This window comes from Crinia signifera, chromosome 2 (genome assembly GCF_055691185.1).
Source record: "Crinia signifera chromosome 2, ASM5569118v1, whole genome shotgun sequence".
Taxonomy (NCBI): domain Eukaryota; kingdom Metazoa; phylum Chordata; class Amphibia; order Anura; family Myobatrachidae; genus Crinia; species Crinia signifera.
This window is the reverse complement of record NC_139218.1, coordinates 228,403,211-228,424,005: the sequence shown is the minus strand read 5'-3', so window position 1 is coordinate 228,424,005 and position 20,795 is coordinate 228,403,211. Positions and strand designations below refer to the sequence as shown.

General features: G+C 40.7%; 1 protein-coding gene across 3 annotated transcripts in view; it reads right to left on the bottom strand.

Annotated features, from left to right (window-relative positions):
* The window catches only part of TRIM37 (tripartite motif containing 37), a 147,689-nt gene that overhangs the window by 48,862 nt on the left and 78,032 nt on the right, over nt 1-20,795 (bottom strand). The window contains exons 13-18 of one of the 3 annotated variants that reach the window (XM_083173962.1): nt 18,717-18,896; nt 16,405-16,519; nt 14,027-14,224; nt 8,727-8,863; nt 6,221-6,315; nt 2,441-2,638 (exon numbers count right to left, since the gene is read on the bottom strand). In XM_083173962.1, coding sequence (XP_083030088.1) covers nt 2,441-2,638; nt 6,221-6,315; nt 8,727-8,863; nt 14,027-14,224; nt 16,405-16,519; nt 18,717-18,896 — 923 coding nt within the window. The remainder of the gene's footprint in view (nt 1-2,440; nt 2,639-6,220; nt 6,316-8,726; nt 8,864-14,026; nt 14,225-16,404; nt 16,520-18,716; nt 18,897-20,795) is intronic. The other 2 variants (XM_083173963.1, XM_083173964.1) reach the window with 2 other exon arrangements.

Here is a 20,795-nt window from a genome sequence, read left to right as displayed (position 1 = left end):
AAAATTAACCCACACACATAGATATACAGATGTACCATCACACTCGCTATTCGTAAGAGTGAGGTGCAAACAGCACCCACACTTCCCAGGTTGGGGTGCAGTGGCCTGTGACCACACACTCTACTAAATACAAATACAGGGGGCCCAGCACTCTATAATACACACTATAATAAACTAACTCACCTTAACATACAAATAATCAATTCAACTAGATAAGCTCATTCACCTGAAACCGCATGTCTGAACATTAGTAAGAAGATCAGATCAAATCCCTCCCCTTTAGCACCACCAGTAGTGAGCGTTATCTTCTATCTACTGAAGAGTATCATCTTCCCGAAATTGTCATCTATTATACAAATGCTCCCGATGTACCCCAAGCCATCGATATCAAACATTGTTGAAATAGTTTTCTAGATTCTTATGGGGGGGGAAGGAGGCCAAGAATAGCTCTTCCTAAACTGAAATTGCAAAACAGGGCGATCACTGACATCAGAGCCTTTTCAAAGGCTACGGCCTTTAGATACTTCTGAACCGGTCCACTTACACTAACCTTGGCCTTGAACAGGACTCTGTCAATCCTTATACCCTGTACGCTCTGCTGCATACACCTAGATCCGTACTCCCTGCTGAGGCGAGGTCCCACCCACTAGTTTGGGGTGCGTATTTGGCATGGTGGTCTGGAAACAAACTACTGAAAAGACACCCAGCACACTCCAGGTTTCCAACCTTTTGTGGCAATTCTTGTTTCCCAGGTGCACGGGACAACCCAAAGTTTGTCTTGTGTGGGAGGAAAGGTATACTTTTGGTTAGGGATATATTTGACCGGGGGGGGTCAAATACATCCCTAACCTTCGTGGCGCTGTTGATGCACTACTTATGGTCTTGTCCCGGGATTAAAAAATTCTGGTATATTTATTAATAACACTTTTAAGTTGTAATTGACATTAGATCCCCTAGCAATGCTAATGCAGAACTTTTCTGTTTGGCACCTCCCGAGGAAACCAAAGCAAGGAGAGATGCAGTGGCATTCATGGACAGGTGCTCGGACTTGTCAGTGTTTATTTTATATCCTGCAAAGGATCCAAACTTGGGGATCAGATGCATTATAGCCTGGATCGACACCAGGGGGTCGTTAAGAAAAAGCAGCATATCATCTGCTAAGAGCGAGAGTTCCAGCTCCCGCGACACCACACTGATACCAGCAAATTCAGGCAGACCTTGCAGGGCTATAGCCAACGGTTCAATAGCAAGCTCGAAAAAGAGTGTGAATAATGGGCAACCCTGCCTTGTGCCACATGAGAGATGAATGGGTTCCAATAGATATCCATTGCAGATAAGCCTGGAACCTGAATAGGGGGATCTCAAAATATCAAATAGGCTGGGAGTGAAATTAAATTTGGCAAGAGTGTGATATATATGCTCCCAAGAGACCATATAAAAGGCCTTTTTGCCGTCTAACGTGAGGAGGAAAGAGGCCGTAATAGCATCATGTGTGGACAAACAGTGCATGTTGATATTACTTTCCGTAAATTGGACGTGGAGTGAATCCCTACCATAAACCGTCTGATCTGTATGGACTATGTTTGGGAGATGATGTTTGATGCGGTTAGAAAGTATAGAAGTAAAAATCTTATAATCTACATTCTCCTCCCAAGCAACACAAAAATTCTCCTTTTGCTCCTCCCAGTAGATGTACATTCCCCTGTATAATTCTTAGCTGTCCTTTCAAGTTTCTGTTGGGAGTCTAAGGGGTATATTCAATGTCGGGTCACGACTATCGGGCTGGCCCAGAAGCCGTGACCCTGTCCCGTTCTCAGGCCGCTCATTTCGCAGGCAGGATTCAATGTCCTGCCTGCCGAGCGCTGAGAAGGGGGCGTGGCCCCGAGAAGCGCCCGGGAATCGGCGAGTTGTAGCTGGGAGCTAGTCATTTCCTGGTAGAACAAGCCCAACTGCTTGTGAAGTCGGGCTCGTTCTGCTTTCAGGGAAGACAACATGGAATAGGGCCCCGCTGCCATTTCCCCTGTCAGGAATGGCAGTGGAAGATTGAATATCCCCTATGTATCACAGTTTGCAGCAATTCAAGGTGAAAAGAATTTATTGCGACATGCTGCCAATGTAACCATGGTAAAGGGAATCTCACTCTAGAAGAAAGGACTGTTCTTTGCCATAGTGACAGTAAATAGTGCAAAAACCAGTACAAAGTAAGATAAATAAACAGATATCAGACACAGAAATACTGCAGTAATATGTACAGTAGTATGCACTCAGTATACTACTGCAGTAGTATGTACTCAGTGTCCATGTACAATACTGCCAAATATGGCTTTGCGAGTCATGTGTCTTATAACACTAATCTAGATGAACTAGTTCACCAATTCAAAATGTATACTATAGACAATAAAATGATAAAACTACAAAGGAAATGCCTTTAGCAAAGTACCTGACGCTTGAAAGATTGATGTAGGAGGCCTAGGTTGCAGGCTCCACAGATTTTCCACACTGTTTCGGTCTTTAAGATCCAATAAATGAATGAGAATTAGAGGATCAAGGTCCAACAAACTGTTGCTGCTGGAGGCACTTATGTTGTTTCCAAGGCGTCTGGAGTTTCTGCTGCTGCCACCGTATGTATGATTGCTTGCTAAAAGAAAAGCAGAAATAAAAGGTTTTTAATAAAAGTCTTCAGTAACTGAAACAGAGATTGAGAACAATATCAGTTTGTTCCTGATGGTTTTCCTGGGGAAAAAAATGGCTTCTTTGCTGCTCTTCTCGATACCAGGCTATCTTCACCTCACGGCGCATGCAGATGCACTCCCATCTGCCTGCTGCCATTCCTGAGCAAACACTGCACAGATGATGCCCCGATCCCATAGCCAAATCTTTTTTAGGACAGAATCATGGAATTCGCTGGACATTTTTGGGTACCCCGAAGCTTTCTTCACAACTATTGAACCTCTCTCCTTTAAATTCTTGAAGATAAGATAATATAAACAGTTGATTAAGGTGCAATCTTACTAGCAGCAATATCCTTTGCCTGTGAAGCCTTTTATGTTCATAGCAATGATGACTGTACGTTTCCTTGCAGGTAACCATAGCTAACAGAGGAAGAACAATGATTAACACCACCCTCCTTTTAAAGCATTCAATCTTGGCCAATACACACTATAAGATTATCTTTTCAATATGGCTGTTTGGAATAAAAATCTGTAATTTGTTCCCAGAAATTTCCAATCAGCCATCCGCATAAACTGATTTATCTCATTTGTTTGGATGACCAATTTTGTCTAGATTTCCTGTATGGGGGAAAATGGTCATGTTCATTAACAATTGTTTACAAAAAAAAAAAAAAAATCACTGACGATGTGAGCTGGTCCTTTTGTGGCAGGGCTGAACTGCAGTGGGAATGTTGCCTTGGGGATTAAGTTCATTGTCATGGCAAAGAGGGATTTAATCTGATCACACTCCATGACATTCTGCAGTATATGCAAATTGCCATCCTAAAAACTGAGGCAACACAGGAAATGGCCATGGCAGTTAAGCTACTGGACCAGATGGTGGCAGCTTACCTGTGATAGCCAAATATAAGGAGCCAAGTACATTGTTACAATAAAATGCAACAGACCCAAATAATTAAATAGATATGTTGAGTTAAACCAATATATCTATAAAGCATTGTGCAGCTCCATTTGGTTCAAATTTCAAATAGATTGTCTCCCACCAGGGTGTATCTTTCTTATAATATTATGCCGCTTTAATCCAGGAAAGGTTGTGGTGGCAGACTCCATTGATATGTTTAAGAAAGGGTTAGACAAATATTTAGTAAAAAAAAAAAAAAGTATCCAGCGTTATAAACGTTAATTATAATCGTGGACCCAGAGAGAGATAGGACGGTCATTGTGAAGATTTCTGGATTGAAACAGATTGGTGGTTTAGTGATCTGGGTCATTTAAGATAGAGCACCGCACCAGATCCAATATAGGTTGAACCGGATGGGCTGGTGTCTTTTTTTTTTTTTTAAACATCATCAACTATGTAAATGCTGCAGCATTACAAAAAAACATGAAAGTTTTTGTCTGTTCAACAAACAGATATAGGTACTCTTTACCTAGAAGGGCGCCCACGATTTTGATCGTGGGCATCGTTAGTAAAAAATCGCGGCCATCGCATGCACTAAAAAAATCGCATGCGATGCGACCGACGCGATGCCTGCGATTTCCCATAGGGAACAATGTTAAATGTCTCAATTGACCCGATTTTTCCATAGGAAACAATGTTAAATGGCCCAGAGAGGCCAAATAGGCACCCTGAAGTGTGAAATGGCCCCCACAATTGTTAACGCCACCCCACGATCAACGTGAACCCGAAGCGTGGCGAGCGCAGCGAGCCCGCGAGGGGCGGCGGTACGCGTCCTACGACCTTTTCATACCCCCACTATCCACGTCGGCGTGGAGTTGAGAATAGAAAGTGTGGCGAGCGCAGCGAGCCCCGCGAGGGGACGCGGACAGCTGTGAAGCCCGCGAGGGGACGCGTATACCTGTGAAGGTGTCCGCGTCCGCTCGCCACGCTTCGGGCACGGTGGCTCGCTACGCTCGCCACACTTTCTATTCTCAACTCCACGCCGACGTGGATAGTGGGGGTATGAAAAGGTCGTAGGACACGTACCGCTGCGCTCGCTACGCTTCGGGTTGACGTTGATCGTGGGGTGGCGTTAACAATTGTGGGGGCCATTTCACACTTCAGGGTGTATATTTGGCCTCTGTGGCCCATTTAACATTGTTCCCTATGGGAAATCGCGGGCATCGCGTCGGTCGCATCGCATGCGATTTTTTAGTGCATGCGATGCCCGCCCTTCTAGGTAAAGAGTACCCAGGTTTATTAGAATTTATTATAATTTTATGGACAAGCCAAAACAAGAACCAATTTTCACTTTGCTAAACCTTTCGTAAATAGGATAGATTTAAATTTCACTACATAATTTTTTAGCAAAGAAAAAAAAATACAATACCACTTTGCAAAGCTATTAACATGCCCGGAGACGTTCCTCTATCATTAAGTTACACTTAAATCCTTACAAAATAATTTAGATAAATGGGCGGGGGAGGGGGTCAGAGACATTTCCCCAAAATCTGATGCCCAACATACAAGCCTATCAATGCTACCGTATATAAATTTAAGCATCAAAACCTTTTTCTTTGCATTCATAAAATTGCCAATCCTTTATAGCAACAAGATGGGCAACTGCTTTTTCTATTTATTTATTATTTTATTATGAACAACACTGTAAATTTTTTTAGTTCTGCCACTCCACCGTAAGTAAATGTTATTTTGTGTACACACAGTGCGATTCGGCGGCTGGTGGGGTGCCGGCATCGGCTGGCAGGGATGGACAGATGGATGGAGCAATGGGGGGAGAAAGGCCATGCTGCATTGAGCAGCATGGCCTTTATTCTGAGATAGTAGAAATGGACTGTGCTGCAGTGTCTATTTCTACTTTCGATTCCAATGCTGCAGGGCTGCGCATCAGGATCGAAGCAGGATTGGACACTGCAAAACAGTGCAAATCGCACCGTTTTGCAGCGTCCAATCCTAACTTGCTAACGATTTTGACTATATAGTCAAAATCGATAGCCCAAAACGCACAGCGAGTACATACAATATATTTGCTTGCTATGCCTCAGACGTTTTCATTTACCAGTCCTGAAGTGCTGATTTGTAGTCAAGTTGCTGAGTTTGTTAAATGTAAAATACATTTAAAAAGTAGTTCATATTGTATTGAGGTTTTAACACTTCAAAAACATATCTATGCTACAGCTGGTAAATGCCTAAAAATGCAACAATTCAACTTTTGTTTTCTATAAAGCCAGGAAGCCTTTCCAAACACAAGTAAAAAAAAAATCTGCAGTACGAGTAAAGAGGAATCCAAGATATTGCAACCTACACATTAAAGTTTTGAGCTCAACAATACCCTGAAAACAGGCAGACATGTCCTAAGGTTCTATTTATAGTCAGCAATACAATGACAAAAACATAAAGCTCTGGAGGCACCAGCATACACAAGTGGTAACTCTGTGTGGATCCAATTGATCAGTACTGTACTCTCAGGTGATGAAAAGGCACATGCTGGTGTGTTTGAAAAGCTGAAATAGGAACAGTCTGTAATAAATGTTAGCAGATGGGTCTTGCATATTAAGAATCAATGTTACAATGTTATTTCAAATCTTACCTGACGCCCCAGCCGTTGCAGCAGCATCCTCCATCAATTCTCCCTCTTCTAAATCCATATTACTACCATACTCCACATCATTTTCACCTGACCTGCTTATAAATGGGAAACACTTTAGCAAGTTACAGACAGAAAGAGTTCTACATTTTAATAATTGGACAAACCGATATAATATATATCTTATTACCATTTGTCCCGTTCTATGACACTTTACCAGAATATATACAGTTGTCTTCAAAATTATTCAACCCCCACTGAAATTGAATGTTTTGGCCAGTTTGACATTGATTTTGATCATTCAGTCATCTTGCTTACATTTACATGAAAGAGGCACTTGTAGGTCAGAGAAATATAAACTTAAGTTTATAATGAAATAACCACAAATGTCTTTTCTGTGCTCACATCATTATTAGTTTTTATTCAACCCCCAAGTGACATTCAATCTTAGTACTTAGTACAACATCCTTTTACAGTTATAACAGCTTTTAAACGTGAAGCATAGCTTGACACAAGTGTCTTGCAGCGATCTACGGGTATCTTCGCCCATTCTTCATGGGCAAAAGCCTCCAGTTCAGTCAAATTCTTAGGCTTGCGCACTGCAACTGCTTTCTTTAAGTCCCACCAGAGGTTCTCAATCGGATTTAAGTCTGGTGACTGCGATGGCCACTCCAAAATGTTCCAGCCTTTCCTCTGCAACCATGCTCTAGTGGACTTGGAGGTATGCTTGGGATCATTGTCCTGTTGAAAGGTCCAACGTCTCCCAAGCCTCAGGTGTGTGACGGACTGCATCACATTTTCATCCAATATCTCCTGGTACTGAAGAGAATTCATGGTACCTTGTACACGCTGAAGCTTCCCTGTACCTGCAGAAGCAAAACAGCCCCAAAGCATAATTGACCCTCCGCCATGCTTCACAGTAGGCAAGGTGTTCTTTTCGTCATATGCCTTGTTCTTCCTCCTCCAAACATAGCGTTGATCCATGGGCCCAAACAGTTCTAATTTTGTTTCATCAGTCCACAGAACACTATCCCACAACTTTTGTGGTTTGCCCACATGACTTTTGGCATACTGCAGTCGACTCTTCTTATTCTTGGGAGACAGCAAGGGGGTGCGCCTGGGGGTTCTGGCATGGAGACCTTCATTACGCAGTGTGCGCCTTATTGTCTGAGCTGAAACTTCTATACCCACATCTGACAAATCTTTTTTCAGTTCCTCAGCAGTCACACGGGGACTTTTATCCACTCTACGCTTCAGGTAGCGCACAGCAGTCGAAGTCAGGATCTTCTTTCTTCCACGACCAGGTAGCATTTCAATAGTGCCCTTTGCCTTGAATTTGCGAATGATGCTTCCTATGGTGTCTCTTGGTATGTTTAACTTCTTTGCAATCTTCTTATAGCCATTGCCCTTCCTGTGAAGACAAATCACCTCTTCTCTTGTCTTCCTGGACCATTCTCTTGACTTCACCATGTTTGTAACCACACCAGTAAATGTCTAAAAGGAGCTGAGTATCACAGTCATTTTAAAGCTGCCTAATTGGTGCTTATTATGCTTGATTGGTGCTCGGTGACATCCACAGGTGTTTTCAATACCTGATTGAAAACACCAGAATTAACCTCTCTTCTTCAGAGTGGTAGTCTTTAAGGGGTTGAATAATTGTGGCAATGAAGAAACCACAAAATACACATTTACTACTGTGTTATATAAACAATTGATGTCATTTTAGTTGCATTTGGTTCTTTAAAACGTCCTTGTAGGATTTCATTCTGAATACAATTCCAAATGTACACTATAGTCCCTAAACCCCTTTACAGCATTGGGGGTTGAATAATTTTGAACACAACTGTATATATATATATATATATATATATATATATATATATATATATATATATATATATATATATATATATATATATATATATATAATTGTTTCCCCCGCCATCTCTCACACACACACAAACAAACACACACACACGGTTGATACAAAGCTACACAATTTGCAGATTAGTAATCTAACCCCCTAATTCTCTGTTTACAGTATAGAAGCAGAGCGTTTTGAAACAGCAGGATTCTGAGTCATGTAAAGCAGCACAGCCAATCAGAGGACAAAGTACAGGACATTTAAATAGGATCTGCCTCCTTCCTACAGGGCCTGTGGCTATGCTGCTGCGGTAGAATAGTGTGCTTTCAGTTGTGTGTCATGTAGATAAACTGTGTGGCAATTTTAATAGGTTTGAAAACATTTTAATTAGAAGCTAATGTATGAATGTTATTGTGTAGCTATGGTATGATTTATAGAGACTTATCTATGCAATTCTGACCGATCGATACAGCTCAATGTTGAATTATATATTTTGTCATTTGCAAATCAATGTGTACCATTTGGATTCTCAAAAATATTGTCTGCGCATACAGCTGGATGGAGCAAGAAAGTATACAGAGCATGTTTTCCATTTGATACACAAAATACTCCGTGATCATATAGTGTATTAGCCTCTCTACTTACATAGTCTCCTCATCAATATCATTTTCTTCCGTGTTGCTGGTGGCAGTGGAGCTGGCAGAGGAACAGCTGCCCTCCAAATGGTTAACTTCATCATCCCCAACAAGGTCTACATCCAAGTCTCCATCAGAGAGATCCTGCTGCAACCAAAAACACCCAATTAGTGGCCTGTGGTGTCCGCTTAACAGCAGCACAATCCACCAATACCCTTTTTTGATTTATTCTTCATACCTGACCAGGCATTAGGAACACTGTTCCGACCTGGGTCAGACCCAGAACTAACCCAATTTCCACTACAACGCTGACACAATCCTGGGTCTGCGTTATTCACATTGCAAACAGGTGCAGTGACAGCTCTTGGGAATGACCCAATCTCCAAGTGCCTGATCTCCCCTGAACTGGAGTGGACCAGCAACCTGCAGGAGTGTGTGGGGAGGTCCTTCTGAGAAGGTGACTAAGCAGCTGTTACTGGGAGGGAGAGATTACAACCTCCCAGTATGAATCGGGGATGGTCTAGACCAGTGGTAGCCAACCCTAGCCCTCAAGAGCTACCAACAGTTCACATTTTCCAGACAACCTAGCTGCTGCACAGCTGCACTCATTAATCACTGACACATTTTAAAAGATACACAGATGGAGCTAATTAGCTCACTTGTGATTCTGTGAGGAGACCTGCAAAACATGCACTGTTGGTAGCTCTCAAGGACTAGGGTTGGCTACCCCAGGTCTAGACTCTAGAACATACAGGGAGGCTGTGAAACTCTCCCTCCCTAGTACGTCTGTCCACAGACACAGTTTGGATCTTTACATTTTTCACCAATTACATTGCTATGAACAAATCCCAGGTTGACCCAGGTTAGCCATTTACTCTGCCCTTTAACCTGGATCTTATCCTACAAGTTATGCAGGTTGATTTCTCAGTTAACCAAAACCCATTTATTTTATGTAGCCATTTTCACTTCAAAAAGCCAGTTGTGTGTTCATGTGCAAAAATATGTGTTTTTGGGAAAAAAGGAGTATTATGGGCACAAACACTATAAAATTTCAAAAAACACTGACAGGTTTTAATAGTAAAATACTAAAAATATCACTAAGCCATTATATGCACCTAAACCGTAAATTTATGATAGAAATATTTCAATTTTAAATTGTGAATAGTGTCTCTACCAAATGTTTTTCCCATTTTAAAAAATATTACTAGTAAATTCACTCAATTCCATATATTTTTACTTTGGCTGAGTTGATACATACACCTGGTTTTATTAACCATGGTGGGTCCAGTTAGTACAGAAATAGGAGGTCCTGATTATAAGTAAGTGCAGAGACTTGTAAACTATAGAACATGGAGAGTTCTATGGTAAGAATGCACTCCAAAAACATGAATGGTATAAACAAAACAAATAAAAGGTTTCTACTGAAGATTGCAGCATTTGTTGTATCTAGCATGGTCTGAGCACTTTGGTATAGCGCGACATCGGTAAATCAGGATACTGGGATTACTGCAGTTCTATAGCCCATTTTTCCTAGCTTGACTACCCAAAGCAACTATATGCACAGATCACGGGAATCCAGTACCTCCATACAGGGGAGCTTTAAGAGAGGAGGCACAGTGAAGTCTCTGTGTTGCCCCCATCTTATGCCAGTCTACTCTCTGCAAATTGTTACTTCAGTCCTCTATACAGTTAATGGGGGGAAATAGAATATATAGTAATACTACATCAGAAAATTGCAATAGGTCACTAACCTTAGACCAGTAAGGTATCATACGCAAATGATCAAGCAAAGCAAGATACTGTAGAATATGTTCTGCAATAATGGTTTTTATAATATGCCAGTGATAATGCCCAGTATGATGCACAAGGCCAGGGATAATGTGTTAGATGTGATAAACCAAGATCAATGCCAAGTAGTATTATGCAAATTCTAATGTCCAATAAGATGTAGTAGCTGGCATTAATGCCTGCATAGTGAGGTACATCAGCAATAATGAAGAGAGTAACTTGCAAATTATTATGTCCAGTAAAGTAGAATTTCTGCACACAGAAATGTAATAAAATTAGAATAAACAATTATCATTATTGTGTAGTGGCAATATGCTTGAATGAGTTGAAATTGTGTACAATATTATGTCAGGATGGTGACGCACTGCAGTTATAGCACACAAGGAGGCTGCACTGTAAGCAGCTATTACAGGCTGCGCTATTCACTGCAACACTGCAGGCAGGATGTGCTATTGCTGCATCACAGCAGGCAGGTCATGTTATTAGAGATGAAAATGATTTGAAGTGTGGATGACTATAGCATCCACGGGTCCATCTAAAGGGGAGAACAAAAATTCCTTTCCCCTTACTCCCAGCTTGGGAATATTATAATTTTGAAATGTACAACAGCTACTTTGTATGACGCAAACAAATAGTAGGGTTAACACTCTGGAAGAGAACCCGGGGTCAGATGCACTAAGGCCCTTATTCTGGTTGACTTGCTCGGGCGCAAATTTGCACCCTTGCAAGTCAACCAGAACCCGCACTGCGAATGGTGGTACGCCCCCCCCCCCCCCCCCTTGCACTCCGGGATCTTTTGCCCAGCATGCAAATGGATGTTTTACATAAACATCCATTCGCATGCCAGTGGGAAACTCCCCCATCTTTTGACCATCAAATGATGGTGAAGGCGCACGCATATGTAAGGGTGGTCCACACCACTTGTACATATGTGTATAGATTTCCTGGGAATTGGGCGGGCAGCTGACATCCGGTTATGTCAGCTGTCTGCCCCCCGTACACATTTTAATAGATCTACAGGCAGAGTTAATTATTCCACTTGTGATTCTGTGTGGAGACCTCAAAAACATGAGCTGTTGGGGTACTTGAGGTCCGAGGCTGGGAACAACTGATGCAGAGGCAGGATTTTGATTGGCCTTTCTATTCGTTTTCTCACACAATACAGTAATGAGACATGTCGCTGGTTTATCATTCACACAGCAATGTACCAGATAAATGGCTCTCACGTTTGTTTCAAAGTGCAAGATCTACAGTATTTAGGTAGACAGTCAGTAGGTCTACGTGAAATGGTCAACATACATTAGGTCGATAGGTACAAAAGCTCAACATTGAAATGGCCGACACACTAACGGACGCCAGTTTTTTCTAGGTTTATATTTTAAATGAATACAGGAAACAGGGTTTGATCAATGCGCTACTAACTGCGGCTGGTACTGGGATTTGTCAGGTCCCAAATATGTAGAGAAAAAAACAGAAATAGTGTACCAGCGCAGGCTGAAAAAAGATGGTGAGAACGGTATCCTTTACAATAAATGTTATTATTAAAGTTAATACTGAAGCTGTAATAATGGAATTCGGTTTAAAATTGTTAATGATAATAAAAGAATATAATATAAAATGTGTGGACAATCAATAGTGTACAGAATACATCACAATGCAAACTGGCATTTGTATAGGCATATTTGCATGCGGACATCAATCAATGGATCCCATGAGTAGCAGATAACCAGGTAGCCAAATATGTCCCAAAAACAGAGTCCAAGATGAAATGGGTTCCTCTGAGGGGAAGGATGGTAGACCTAGACGACTGATGTTAGTCCAAACACTGCCTCGGATTGCTTTCCGAATGGGTAAATTTTGCAGATGGATAATGGATCAGGACATCCATTGTCCAGTGCATGTGATGCCGTGATGTTGGTGAGAAGAAAGTCCAATTTTAAAAAGAGCTCAACGCGTTTCTCTGGGATTAGACTCCCAGCTTCTTCAGGAGCAAAGTATAAATTAATTCCTAAACAGAGGCTGTATATATATACCTCTGTAGTGATTGTATAATGGTTTACAGCTGTACACTTGTACTAAACAAATAGGATACCGTTCTTTATAATATAAAAATAAAATGCTACATAGAAGGCAAATCTATATATCACTCAATTGAACATGCAAAACATGTAAAAATTACAATAAGCACTAAATTATAGCCGATTGTTTAATTCGGGATTAGTACCATGTGACTTATATTGTGGTCACATGGTATAGGTGTCATACCCGGAAGTGAATGCACCAACGTCTGTGCAATCACCATAGGTTGGAGGTGAGGCTGCCCAGCGTTATCAGACAGCGGTGGGGTTAACCAAGGCGGTAATAGGACTTACTAGAATAATGGGAGGCAAAATCTTTGCGATCGGCATATATATTTATTTATTATCGTCCTCTGTCCGGTCACGTGTGTGGCCGCATTCCAATTGGTTTAAGTCACGTGACCGCTGACGCCTCCGGTCACATGGGAGCTGTCAGTGACTTAGTAAGATACAGATCCTCCTCCGGCCGGTCACGTGTAAACCGGCAACCAATTAGATCGAGTCATGTGACCATTCCCCATGTGATCGGAGCCAGAATGGTCACATGACTCGATCTAATTGGTTGCCGGTTTACACGTGACCGGCCGGAGGAGGATCTGTATCTTAGTAAGTCACTGACAGCTCCCATGTGACCGGAGGCGTCACCGGTCACGTGACTTAAACCAATTGGATGCGGCCACACACGTGACCAGACAGAGGACTATAATAAATAAATATATATGGACTTGGACATCTTGGACTCTGTTTTTGGGACATATTTGGCTACCTGGTTATCTGCTACTCATGGGATCCATTGATTGATGTCCGCATGCTAATATGCCTATACAAATGCCAGTTTGCATTGTGATGTATTCTGTACACTATTGATAGTCCACACATTTTATATTATATTATTTTATTATTCATTAACAATTTTAAATCGAATTCCATTATTGCAACTTTAGTATTAACTTTAAGAATACAATTTATTGTAAAGGATACCGTTCTCACCATCTTTTTTCAGCCTGCGCTGGTACACTATTTCTATTTTAAATGAATGTTTGGTACTCATAAAAAAACAACAACCCATGAGTACCAAAAAAAACTCATAGAAAAAGACTGAAATAATGAAGCTCTTAACATATGCCTAAATCAATACATTTTCTTTATAAACACGTCAAATGTTTTTCAATTACTGTACCAATTGCCTCCAAAGCAGTTACGTAATACAAGATTTATTTTATATGACACAAACTAAGAATGGATAATTAATGATAATTACATATCATTTCTTGGTGCTTGTTTGTGTTTATTAATGTTATAGGTAATGAATATGTTCATATAAAATACATCAAGTACTAAAGTAAAGTAATGCCAAACTTATATGTGGACATCTAATCTTTAAGGAAGCAGTAGAATGTGTACTAGCATACATGTCTATGTTAGCGAATGAGGAGACACTTACATTAAATACATCATGAAGAATTTTGTCCTCATCCTCCTCAGCCTCTCTTGGAGTAGACAAAGAAGCAATGTTCTCAAGATTTACTTCAGCCTTTTTGGACCTTGTTTCAGAGCTTTCGTCATTCTGAGGGCTTAGATGACTGTCTGGAGGCGATATACCTCTAGACTTCTGGTTCCTTGACAGTTCAATAGCAAGTCTCTGCAGAAGAGAGAATACATCAGATTAACAGTACTGAATAGTAAAACTATATATCACAAATTATATATGCACAGAAAGTATATTTATTTTGAAAGATCAAATAGAATTTTTTTCTTTCTATAAATAAAGAAATCCACACAAAATTAGTGACCTTATCAATGTGTTTCATCCACAAATGTAGGTTGTATATACACAATTCAATAACAATCCTCCACAAAATGGGTGTGGTATAATTCATCGATAGTCATTACTCAGATGTTGGAATCCCGACTGCACAGCGGGGGGCGCAATGAAGCCCCTTGCGGGTACGCTGCGCTCACCACGCTGCGGGCGCGGTGGCTCGCTACACGAGCCACCTATTTTTTTCTCCCTCTCTGGGGGTCGTGGATTCTGACGTTGGAGTATTGACTGTCGGAATCCCGACTGTCGGGGAGCCGTCCGGCATCCCACAAAATAACCCACAACTAATAACTATATATTCTATATAAACTGACTGCTCAAAGCAGTGGCGAAATTTGCAATAGGCCCAAAAGTCACGGGAATAGGGTGCCATTTGCTGGTGGCAACATTCATACACTTGTTTCTTAGTAGTCCACAATGTCACTACAAAATATTTCTACTGTAACAAACCTTGCGCCATCATAAGTGTACATGTCCTACCATGCACACTCCAATGAAGATAGCATATGATACAGAATAGTATTGGTGTATCTATAACGGGTTAAAGGTGTGCAGGCTAAACAGGACCTTAGGTACAGGGGGTACACATAAAACTATATTGTACCGCAGCAGCCAGTGCTGCAGACCGAATTCAACAGTGAATGGCACAGTGACCATTTTCTCATTGACTTGCACAATAGAGATGTCTCTAGGTCAGGGGTGGGGAACCTTTTTTGTGCCAAGGGCCATTTGTATGGGGAAAAAATTCTTCAGGGGCCATATGTAAAAATGTATCTTTCAAATTGTCCTGCTGCAGCCGTCCCACGTTCCAGCAGCTGCCACTGAATGGGACAGACAGTCTCCGGCTGCTGCTGATTAAGAGGAATCTTGTGAGAACTACCAACCTCTCAAGATAATTCCCCTGTACTTGACTCCTGGCAAAGCCGCCAGGTGGGTGGGAGGGCCACTGAGATCGGCTACGGGGGCCGCATATGGCCCCCAGGCCTGAGGTTCCCCACCGCTGCTCTAGGTATAAGGCTCAGGTAACATGTTCCCAGAGACCTGAACATGTGCAGTAAACTAAATTTACTGTGCCGCCAGGAAGGAGGGTCCAGTACATGGAACCTCTCTTAAAACACCCCTGAATTGGGGGCTTGCCATGCAGATGCCTGCCCATTGGTCAGGAGCATTTCTCCGACTAGGTTGCAAATAGTGTGATGTATGAACTATACCCCTCTCTACCACTGTGTACTTTCTTGTACCCAATAAATATTGTGTAGTTACTAGGCAACGTCAGACTGACAGCTTGTTTTCTAACAGTCAATTGGTCTACAACCAGCTCTAAGAGTGTCATCACACCATCATTTTATTATTATCCCTATGTGAGATATGCAAAATATCCACTAAAAATGCCAGTGTAGCTCACATTTATTATATAAATTCAAATAAAAAATGTTGTGGAAAAATGATTGAATTTCCTATACAAGGTAAACATTACAGGTCTGACCCTATATATTCATAAAGCAAAGAAAAAGTCTGCAAACCAATTGCATACAATGTGCAACTTGATTCAGTAATATTATTTGGCTAACATCCAATTTAATGACAGTGCCAAGTAGCAGATGCCAAGAGATTACGGTTAGCAGATGTTGATTGGGGTTGGGTACTGGAACCTGACACTACCACTCAACCAATATAATTGAATGCCTAACTCTAACAGTACCCTCTTAGTGCCTAACTCTTACTATAGCCCCTTAGGTCCTAACCCTCCCTTCTTAGTGCCCAATAATAATCATCCTCTCCGTCCCCCCCCCCCCCCCCCCCGCAGCCTCACCCTAACTGTCATACTTATGTTCAGGATGCTGACAGTTGGTATTCCAGCATTGGCACAGAGCGGTCTTCCCACTAGTGTGCAGATTCCGGTGCCAGCATCCAGAGTGTGAATGTATTATGTTCAAAATTTGATACCACAAAAGAAATATAATGGAACAAAAACAATGCTAAAAAAAAGAGCAACTTACTTCTTTCAGGTTGTTTATTTGTTGCACATAGCTGGTCTGGGCTGCTTCCAGCTGGGAGATATACCAGTTCTGGTCCCGACTTTTCTGAAAGAATGTAGGTGAACGAACCTGGAACCTTCAGAACAAATAAGAACAAGAGGTCAACTATTCTAATGGCTTTTAGAAGCAGTACTCAAGCTGCATAGAAGGTCAAAATCTTTGGAAGGAAAATAATAACTATTATTTCTCCTGCTGAACATCGCTCAGAAAAGTTAACCGGACAAGAATAATTTACAGAGATTAAAAGGCAGGCAGAAAAGATGAATCCACTCATTCTATAATAGTATAGCATTTCTGCAGCATAACTTCTGTATAAAGAAAGTTATGCAAGTACAGTCCCAGCTTATGTACTTTTACATCAGCACACAAAAGCCTTGCTGTGCGCATACAGCTCCTGTAGTTTGGTGGTAGGGCCTCCACATAACGTCTCTTACTACCACCAATAGAGAGAATGTGGCACATTTAACCAAGCTTAAATAAAAATTTTATTTTCCTTTTAGAAAGTATGATTGTAGTCACAAGTTACAGATAAAAAGGAGATTGCCATCAATTTTTAGGTACGCTTCTGTGTCAAGGGCACCATGAAATGCTCATTCTACCACAGTAAGGTATTAAGTGGATTATAAGGTCAGCTATTTTCTCCACAAAAATGAGTCAAAAATAAACAACATAAAAGCTAGAGTAAAAATAATGCTAATGGCCCTTTTACCTTATGAAAGTCCTCCATCTAGAACACAATCAGTAAGCCTTGGAATATTTGTCACAACATAACTAATCCTGGCATTTCATTACATAAATGGCCACAAGACAGGATTTGGAATCTACACAACCATACAATCACTCCCATATTATAACAAATGTTGCATTTTGTCAGCCCAGACAAAGTTATCGCTCTGCAAAAAAGTACCTTATGGGTTATTATACAAACTACCCATGAGTCATGGGTCCATTAATACACATTCATTCATTTCAATTTACTGCTAAACACACACAAAAGATCCAAAACAGAAAACATTTGCCAAACTGCAACAGTGAATTCAGTAATGGATCATACTTGAGGCATTGCTATATTCCAATGCAGGGGTATAGCAAGACCTATGGGAGACACACAGCAAAACATTTCCACAGTCCTACTCAGTGGCGTAAGTTCATCCCAGTTGCCCGGTGGAAAGATAAATATTGGTGAAAGCACCAAACCTTATAACCTGGGTCGAGCAACCCAGCAATTCGACCCTGGTTATAAGGACTAAACCCGGGTCGCCCTCTGTACAATGGGTGATTTGGGTTTAATGCGCCATTCCCAGGGTGTGACCTAGATTTAAGATGTGAAAGCGGAATACATGTACACAGCTATACACACAGTTTTGTATGTATACTGTACAAAATAAATGTAAAGAAAACCGGTAATCTGCGCCACTGCATCCCGCGGCGGACAGGGGGGGAGTTTCTAGATACTCTGATGCACTGTACAAAATACAACAACATATGAGTAACATATGTATGTCTAATTCAATTGCATAATCTGAAAACAGATTCTCAGGGAAAGCAACCGCCAGTGCTCGGTGTCCAAGTTCAAACCCGGCTACATCCTTGGATACATGGTGTTCTTAATAAAAATAAACTAAACCCAAAAAAAAACCAAACATGTGGAGTATTAAATGTACAATAAATACAAATATTTATATTCTTAACTGCGACTAACACAGAGCAATGTTTATTGAACGTGATGTACAGATATCATCCTATACATCTTTGCTGCAGTCATTTCAAACAGCGTGTCTAAGCACAACAGGTCGTGTGAGAATCTTCTACTGTCGGAAATCTTTGAAAATGCATCTTCGACGCAATGCACAAGGAGACTGGGCTAGTTAATCATTTGATATACAGTATGACACTTGTATATCTGCGTGTGACAAACTCTAAATCTGTACATGAAGTGCTACAAGTGCTTTCTCTGTGCCAGCTGTACACAACCTTGGGGAGCCTGTCTGCTGTCTGTTTTCTCATTACATATTTTTTGAACTAGGACAGGATGACATAATATGCCATCCCTGATGTCACACATCATTTTCCATTAAGTGAAACAAATTCAAATTCTAAATTAAGGGAAGAAAGAAATAAAGCAATGGGGAGCTATGCAAACAGAAGTGCTTAGCATCAAACGTGATAAAGTCCTACGACAAGAATATGCTATGCTCCCTAATTAAAGGACACGGTCTATGCCTAACAAGTCTACAATGCGGTAAATGTCATTGCATGCTAAAAACACCTACCTTAAAATTACAGTGTCATTTGAACGATTTAAATAGCCTTCATTTGCAAGTAGGTCCAACCGAAAGAAACGGTTATACCCCCAGCACTCTCCCACTTCAAAGTCAGATGCAAACTCTCTAATGATATTTTTGCCAGGGTCATTGGAAGACTGGTGGACCATTTCTACACGATACTCATACCTATCAAAAAATAGAAGCATCAGGTGGTCAGATACAATGACTGATAACATTTTGTTTTCACACTTTCATTGCAAGACTGCTATAGAAAGCTTCTTGATGACACATGAAATAGGTGGACATGGCTAAGGTCGACAGGGATAGAAGGCCTTAATATAGATTTCGAGCTTAACGCTTTCCTCTAAACACACACATATATACATACACATATATATATATATATATATATATATATATATATATATATATATATATATATATATATATACATACACATACATACAGGTTGAGTATCCCTTATCCAAAATGCTCGGGACCAGGAGAATTTTGGATAACGGATTATTCCGTATTTCGGAATATTTTAATATTTCAATGATGTATTTTGAAGTATCTTGCATTTATGCTGTATAAAACACATAATATACACACAAATATATTTTATTACCACATAAAATACACACAAATATATTTTAATTGTTCAAAAAACAAGGTTTCAAAACGTGAAACAAAATGTGTGTACTATCTCAGCACTGAATTTGAATGCCAAGCAATCATGGTCTTGCACATATATAGTGCCAGGTACATATCATGTCCCCAGTGATGCTGTTACAAATGTCCCCAGTGAGTTTTTAGCAAATAAAAAAAAAAATTTCACTTTCTGGAATGTCCGTATTTCGGAATAATTCGGATAACGGATATTCGGATACGGGATACTCGATATAGCTTGTAGGACCGGCACTCCACGCTGGATGGGTCAATAACCGTCAACGGTGCCTTCACAGCTTAGTGAAGCAATTGTAGATACTTGTGGTGCGGCACTCGGCTATGATAGAAGATCACGACAGTACAGTGTCGGTTTTGTACATCAACGTTTCAGTGCTCTTTAATATCGGCACATCCTGACGATAGTGCCGATATTAAAGAGCACTGAAACGTTGATGTACAAAACCGACACTGTACTGTCGTGATCTTCTATCATAGCCGAGTGCCGCACCACAAGTATATATATATATATATATATATATATATATATATATACATATATATATATATATATATATACATATATACACACACATACACATATATATATATATATACATACATACATATATATACATACACACACACACACACACACACACACACACACATAACAAGTCATGATTTCTTTTCTTTCTCTTTTTATTTAGTTTTTATTTATTTATTTTTCTTCTTTCCTTAGTCTTTCCTATTTTCTTCAAATTGCACTTGTTTAAATAAATTTTATTAATTAATGGTTTTTTTTACGAGTAAAAATAATTTTATTTGTAACTTAAAAGAAGATCCCAGTCCACAACTGGTGCAACATGTGGTTCCCACCTTTTTTAGATGACCACTTCCGTTTTTAGCAATAAAGTTTTCTTATAAAAAGGCTACAAACACAAGCAGGAAAACATCTTGAAAAAGTGCGCCCTGACGCATGAAACGCATTGATCCTGCCCGTGGATGAGAGAGTGACTGCCTGCCCGCTTCACCTGGACCAAGCCACAGCCATCCAGGGACCTTTCCATCGACCAGCGCACACACGCGCTGAAGTGCTGCTGAAGACAGGATCTAGTGAGACGCAGCGATTCTACAACAGCTGCCACCAGCCCTCGCACACCGATCACAGCATTTCCACCAGAGGTAGGGACAGTGTAGCACTCCACACGGACTTTGCCAATCATTCCACTAAGGAGTGTAAACATTTTTATCCTTACAGGTGCTTTTTGTCTTTCTTAGTCTGTATTTTTTCCCCTTTATTATTAGCACTAATAAAGCAGCAGGAAATAAGTGCAATACGTACAGTACAGCATAGTTAACACAGGAGCATATACAAAACAGATATTTAGGAGTCCAGAGTAACAAAATGCAAAGTAA